This window comes from Tarenaya hassleriana, unplaced genomic scaffold (assembly GCF_000463585.1).
Source record: "Tarenaya hassleriana unplaced genomic scaffold, ASM46358v1 Cleome1, whole genome shotgun sequence".
NCBI classification, from domain to species: Eukaryota; Viridiplantae; Streptophyta; class Magnoliopsida; order Brassicales; family Cleomaceae; genus Tarenaya; species Tarenaya hassleriana.
The window spans coordinates 11,222,210-11,229,828 of NW_010960187.1; the positions used below are offsets into that span (position 1 = coordinate 11,222,210).

Sequence of the window (7,619 nt, forward strand, 5' to 3'; positions counted from 1 at the left end):
ATAATTTTTATATATTTATAAACACGATTGATTTGTTAACAGTTGTATATTATAAATGTATTTAAAAAACTAATACATTTTAATAGTAAATTATATCTTTTTTAATTTATCATTTAAAATCTCGAATTAATACAAGGATAATAATGTATATAATTTAATAATATTATTGTTCATTTTAATCATGTCATATATTTATGGAATAGTAATTTAATAAAAAATTATAATTTTTTAAATGTTTTATATTTTTGTATTTTATAAGATTTATTAGGATTTAAGTGGATCATTTCAAAAGGATTTTTTTGGTTTTTTCTCTAATAATACGAATAATAATCATAATAATAATAAATAGTCTTTCAATTATTTTTTTTTTTTGTAATAACTAAGTAGAAAACCTATGACGTAATATAATTTAATAAATCTTGATTTTTGTATGCAAGATTTTGACCGATTTGTGCCCATTAAATGATTCAAATGTTTCATTTTAATATAAAAAAAGTGCAAAATAAATTTTTGAAGGAATGGAAAACAAAGGCAACATAGTAAACGAGATGATTCTAAAATTAACTTTCTATTTTATAATCGATCAAAAATAGATACCATCATTTAACTTTTGTTTTGCATGAGTGGTTAAGGCTCTTACTATTGTGTTCTCATCTAGGAATTTAGGTTATATATATGTTTTTTTTTTGTATTTATTAGACAGACGCAGGAGTTATATAACTTTTCTAATTTCTTAAATAGACTTTTATAACTGATATATTTTATAATAGTTTTATTCTCGTTTTTTTTTTCTATTGGAGAGGAGCAAAATTTCCTCGCGCGTGGAAAATCTAAAATTGAAAACCCATTTTTTAATTTAGTAAATTTTTTACCAAAACGCTTGGAACAATTATTGTAGTCAGCTACATGATGATTTTTGCCCTTCTCTCTCTCTCTCCCTATATATATATATATATGTGTGTGTGTATGTGTTTTAATCTCTCTATATATAATATATGCGTATGTGTTGAAATCCTATATATACAAATTTACATTGCTATATATATAGCTGTCTCTATAGATAAAAACTGTGAAAGAGTGTTGGAGTGTGTATTATTAGCTTAAAAGGGAAGAGATGAAGAGTAGATTGGGAAGGGATGTGTTAAGTGATCAACAAGTTGCTGAGTTTCAAGAAGCTTTCTGCCTCTTAGATGGGGATGGAGATGGTAAGGCTTTCTCTTTATGTCCATACACACATACACATATACATACATCACGCGCGAGTAGCGTATCCTCCGAGCGAATTCATACACATAAATTATCCGCGTGTATATATATATATATATTTATTTATATTTCTGCACATAGTAATAGTTAATCATGAGTCTAAATTGTTATAGTGCCTAAACCTTAACCCTAATTAAGGGGCTGACTGGTTGCACCGCCGCCACCCGCAAACGGAGCGGTTGCGATTTTTGGCGGTTGCGGGCGATTGAAAAACTGACTGGTTGAACCGCAACTAACCGCAACCGCAACCAAACTTGTGTTTTCTAATCGCAGTTTCCAACTTGCGTTTTGGTAGCGGTTTCCGGCGTTTTGACAAAAAAACTAAAATATTTTTATTAGAAATTATATAAAACATTAATATATATATATTGGTGATGATTTTGTTTAGTGTTATGATTTGATATTATTTTTTAGTATTATATTTTAATAAAAAAAATACAATAGTATAATTTTTAGGTTTAATAAGGATTATTTTTAATAATTTTTATAATAAAATTATTTTTTTAGTTGAAAATAAATTAAATTGATAATATTTTTATTTTAAATTTATTATTTAATTATTATAAATTTAGTAAATAAAATGATACGAAAAATTTAATTAAAACTATTATAAAAAATTATTTTTAAATAATATTTTTTTGACAATTTATATCAAAACGCAACCGCAACCGTAATGAACCATTCACTTCTAACTGCACCCACCCGCAATCGCTACTAACAGCAATTTCTCAACCAGTCAGTACTAATCATTTATAATCGCTATCAAACGTTTTGAAAACGCTGCCACCCGCAACCGCAGCCGCTGCGGTACAACCAGTCGAACCCTAAGAGTTGATTTGATCACCAAGCTAGAGCTTTTGCGTTTATTTGATTCCAAATATAACAAATTATAAGTTCCACCATAATTGGCGAGATTTTTCTAGGTCTTGCATGCATTTATGAGCACGCGACGCATATATTATATATATGTTGAATATTGACAAATCTTTGACTTTATTATATATATATATATATGTATATGCGCGTGTGCGTGGGTGTAGGGTGTATAACAATAAGCGAACTAGCAAACGCGATTAAGACATTGATAAAAAACCCGACAAGGGAAGAGCTTCAATTTATGATACGTGAAGTGGATGTCAACGGCAATGGAACTATCGAGTTTGGAGAGTTCTTGAACCTCATGGCAAGGAAACTTAAGGTATTTTCTTTTTATTTATGGAATTATTTCATTTATCTGAAATCAAGGTTTATTTTTTTGTCGAATGCATTTATAACAAATGGATATTAATTAAGGTTCATTGAAATACTTTTCTTGCGTGTGCGCGCGCGTATAGGAAGCCGAGGCTGAAGAAGAACTAAAGGAAGCATTCAAACTGTTTGACAAGGATCAAGATGGTTACATCTCGACTATCGAGGTTTATATTACTATTATTATTTCCAATCACTTTATAATTTTCTTTTACTTTTTATTATTTTAAAATATTTTTTTTGGTACTGGTAGGGGTGTAAAGTGGGCGGGCCGGACCAATTCGGGTCTAGATTTTTTCGAACCGGTCGATCCGTCCATTTATTTTTCGAGTCTATCATCGATGGTCCGGAGCCCGGCCCTACAGGGCTTCGGGCGGGTTCGAGGCGGGCTTCGGGTTTTTTTATTAAATAAAAATATTTTTTTGTGATAATAATAATAATGATAATAAATAATAATAATAATAATAATAATATAAATATTCAACGAAATAAAAATAAAATTGAAAAAATTATTCAATTGATCAATTATCTAAAACTACATCCGATAAGAATATATTAAACAAAGATACATCGACTACAATTAAAAACTTTTAAATTAAAAAATAATCATATAAACTTTAAAATATATAAATTTATCTAATATTTTTTAATATATATAAATATATATTCGGTATAAAAAAATATTGATATAAATTTAAAATTAAATTCATAAAACATCATACATATAAATCAGCTAAATGGGCGGGCCGAACAGGTATCGGACCAGACTCGATTCGGACTTCAATTTTTTCGGGTCGGGCCGGCCCGCCCATTTACTTATCGGGTCTATATTATTAGGCCCATATCCTTAATTTTTTCGGATGGGCTCGGGTCGGATTTCAGATTTAATTGACATCTCTAGGTACTGAGTATTCTTAATCAAGACACACACTAATCACAAGGTCGAAAACCAATCAGTTAATTTGAATTATATGACCCCTTTCCAAACTATAGGTTCGAACTCGGGATCGGATATATAGACGTTTTGCGTTTCCATTTCATCGGTTGAACTACACAAATTTGATTTATTTTAAAAAACTTGTTATAGTAAAATCCAGGCACATCCATCACCCGCACAAAATTACCAATTTAGCATTACAATTTAATTTCGTGGCGCAAGAATTCATGTCCAGCCTTTGGTTTTTTGGTCTTTATGGCGTGATTATTGGGCAGTTAAAGCATGGGATGGTGAGTCTTGGGGAGAGAATCACAGACGAAGAAGTGGAGCAGATGGTGAGGGAGGCTGACATGGATGGAGATGGCCACATCAGTTACGAGGAATTTGTCAAGATGATGCTGGCTGCCTAATTAATACACATATGTATACCCTTTTGATGCCGTATATATATACATATATACATGAGCGGATTTAGAGAAAATTATGTGAGGGGGCAACCACTTCATAAACGTAAATTTACGGAGAAAATTTTTATTTTTGTGGAGCATCTAATATTTTCTATCTATAATTTTATAAAATTTATAAAAAAAATTAATATATATTTTTAATGATATGGCATCTATGACCCTATTCCCTACCAAATAGATCCGACACTATATATATATATACCTCTTCTCCACAAAACCAACATTCGGTGTCTCTACTATAATCTTGGATCAACCACAAGAATCAACACCCTTATTTGTTCAAATTAAATGTTATACATAATCTTTTAGAATCAATTAATTGCGTGATATTCACTACAAAAAAATCATCGAATTCCAACGGATTTTCCAACGGATTTTCAACGGTTTTCAACGACGTTTCAATGGCGATTTCCGTTAAAATTCCGTTGGAAATACGCGTTGGAAATTTTTAACGGAATTTTCAACGTATTCAATTGAAAAATTGGGTTGAAAATTTCCAACGGTATTTCCAGTTTAACTTGGAGCAGTTGGATGATGGTCAATTGGAATTCCAGGGTTAAGGAGGATTGAGCTGGAGCAATAGAAGGATGGGTGACCTACTGGGAAGTGAGCTTCGGGATCGGGATCGGGGTCGGGGTCGGGGTCGGGTTCGCGGTCAGGGTCGGGTTCGCGGTCGGGGTCGGGGTCGGGGTCGGGTTCGCGGCCGGGGTCGGGGTCGGGGTTAGGATCGAAAATATGTTTTGAATTTTTCGTTGGAAAATTCCAACATATTGCAATTGGAAATTCCGTTGGAAAATTCTAACGGATATCGGTTGAAAATTCCGTTGAAAAATTCCAACGGATTGCGGTTGGAAATCTGTTGGAAAATTCCAACGGATAAATTCGTTGAAATTCCGTTGAAAATTCCAACGGTTGTCCAACAAACACCGATTTCCAACGATGAAATTTCAACGCATTTATCCGTTGTAAACGTTAATTTCCAACGGATTTTTGGCCATTTCCAACGGATATGTCCGTTGGAAATGACTATTTTTTTGTAGTGATTAGTTTGTATTCGTGTATCATACACTTTTTGGTCCAATCTTGTGTTTAAATTAACTTAGGCTCCTAGCTCGTCCAATTCAAAGCTCTTAATTCTATGGGACCAAATTAACACCTTAGCTACCTTAACAATCTTGACTGTATTTGGTGTCGGTTCCTGAATTGTGGATTATCATTGGTCGTAACATCTAATGGAGTCTGAATTCGTCTGTTCCGTTCTGGATTCGAATTTCAAATTGGGAAAAATAACATAATTTCAATCCCTTGGTTTGCTTCTAACCTCGAAATTAGTCTGGATCTCGACTCAAAATATCCAGTTACCCAAAAAATGCAGTTTGGATTTCTTCCGTAGCACCTGCACGATAACGTTTTTTTTTTCTTAAGGCTTAATTAAAGGTATGATAGCCATTTGTTTTGGTATTCGATCACATATAGTGAATCCACTGATTGGATTCGGATTAGGATACGAATATTCTAAAATTATCGAATGTTTGATCCGTGTTCAAACACCCTAATAAACCGTATCAATTAGGAGTTGGCCCAAATCGAAATCACCACGTGGTTACAATTCCACAAATGCCTGTCGGGACATTCTATACGTATGCAAGTGGCTATGAAGAAAAGCCGATCTTTTCGAAAGGGTAAAAGTGGAATGAAGGAAAACTAAATCTACCAAATGTATGATAGTATGATACGTGAGACATAAGCTCATTTATTATGACTACCAAATATACATACACAGCAAACGTGGGGTTTGTACTTCCCTATACAACAGTACAGAATCAAAACTATACATACCCCTTATTATTATTATTATACATGAACACATGGACGAAAACAATATCGTAACCAATCGATAAAATCGATCTACGGATGAAATAATCATACGGGGACGAGTAGATATCACAAGGCCGTGATAAAATGTTCGAAATCAGACCGGAGTGAAGGGAAATGTCCACTAGCTCGCAAGTGCCATAGCCATGGATGTGAAGATCATAGTCAAGATTTGGAACTTCCCCGGCAGATAAGAGTTAGCTGCCAAAGGAATAAAAAAAATAACATATTTCAGTCCAACAGGAAAAAAAAAAGATTTATATGAAAATTTCTTATCGAAATACTGAAAATCTTGATGCATTTGGATTTGTTATCTTTTTTTTTTTTTACCGGGAGAAGAATCTTCCGCATTTGCCGAAGATATGATCCTCGAGCAATTGGATCCGAGGTCACCTGAAAGAATATTCGAACCAAACCAAAATCGAAACCGATCAATCACTAGTGACGAAAAACTTGTGTCACCAATAACATCGAATTAGTGAGGTAGAAAAATCGTCACCATTCCATCCTTATTTAGAAGGGTGATGAAAATTATAGAGAATATTGGATATTGGAATTCTATAAATAGAAATTTTGTAAGAGTAGTATACATTGACCAAAGCAAGGGAAGTAGGTCTTGTTGAGGAGATTGGTGAAGCCATTGTTGCAGTCACATGTGTGTTTGAAGTCGTCGTCATCATCCTTCCTGCACGTTCCTCCTCCACAGTATGCCCAATGACAAGCTACGAAATTGTTTTATATTATTATTATTATTATTATTATACAAAAAAATAAAATAAAAACTGTTTTTAGCAATTTTAAATTTTCAGTATTTATAATATTTTTATATGGCGATGAAAAGTTTAGAATGTTACGATCAAAGAAGGATCTGTTTCTTGGAATTTCCTTCTCCGGAGTCGGTGGAGGTGCTGGGGCGCATGCGGAATTTATATTACCTAAAATTAAAATAAAATAGAAAATAAAAAAATAAGTTAAATAATTTTTATGTATTTGGAATTTCCACATGAATACGCAACACAGTTAAAATTACTTTTATCCTTACAATATCCAAAATTCTCAATGAAAATTCGAATAATACGCATATTCTATATAGAAGCAGAAATATTAAAAAAAATACATTTGAACATCAATGAACCAGTTGATCAAAACAACGAACTTATAAATTGAATATTTTTTGGCGTCGATTATCTCGGGTATTAATTTTATAAATACCAACAAAGTTAATTAATGGTATATACGTATGTATGTGTATATATATAGGGGCCGGGCGTGGATGTACGTACAGTCAGGGACGATGCATGGGAGAAAAGTGTGGTTGGAGCCATCAAAGGAAGTCTTCCAACCATCATCGCATTCGCATCTGAATCCAAAGGCTTCGTTTCTGTCCACTCTGCATCTCCCTCTCCCGCACTCCACTTTCTCACACACCTTATCTGCAGTTCACAAAACCCATGCATACACACGCATAAACTATACATATATATGTATGTATGTATACGCCACACGTGTGTGTGTGTGTGTGTATATACACACAAATAAATACACGTGGGGAAAATGGAGGGAGGATCGTTTTACCTAAGAAGGGGGAGAGAGAAGGAGGAAAAGCAAAATTATCACAAAGAGTGGCTGTTGGGAATGTAATCAAGAACAAACCCACCGCCCAAATCATCTTCCCCTCGAACAAACCCATTCCAAATTATGATTTTTTTTTTTGAAAAAAAAAATGTAACAAGAGAATAATGATGGATATGAATCATTAACCAAATACACACACACACACACACACATATATATATATATATATATATATATATATATATATATAT

At 33.0% G+C, this 7,619-nt stretch overlaps 2 protein-coding genes across 2 annotated transcripts; one reads left to right on the forward strand and one right to left on the reverse strand.

Moving 5' to 3' along the window:
- The first annotated feature begins 1,013 nt into the window (after positions 1 to 1,013).
- LOC104823408 (calmodulin-like) lies at positions 1,014 to 3,985 on the forward strand. Its single transcript, XM_010554975.1, has 4 exons — positions 1,014 to 1,205; positions 2,307 to 2,464; positions 2,601 to 2,681; positions 3,727 to 3,985. The coding sequence occupies exons 1-4, from the start codon at positions 1,115 to 1,117 to the stop codon at positions 3,859 to 3,861; spliced, it is 465 nt and encodes a 154-aa protein (XP_010553277.1). The 5' UTR covers positions 1,014 to 1,114; the 3' UTR covers positions 3,862 to 3,985.
- Positions 3,986 to 5,648: 1,663 nt separating this feature from the next.
- On the reverse strand, positions 5,649 to 7,542 carry LOC104823419. The gene is made up of 6 exons (XM_010554988.1): positions 7,369 to 7,542; positions 7,077 to 7,226; positions 6,648 to 6,728; positions 6,384 to 6,515; positions 6,124 to 6,186; positions 5,649 to 5,994 (listed from the first exon to the last, which is right to left on the reverse strand). The coding sequence occupies exons 1-6, from the start codon at positions 7,481 to 7,483 to the stop codon at positions 5,918 to 5,920; spliced, it is 618 nt and encodes a 205-aa protein (XP_010553290.1). The 5' UTR covers positions 7,484 to 7,542; the 3' UTR covers positions 5,649 to 5,917.
- Positions 7,543 to 7,619: the final 77 nt, after the last annotated feature.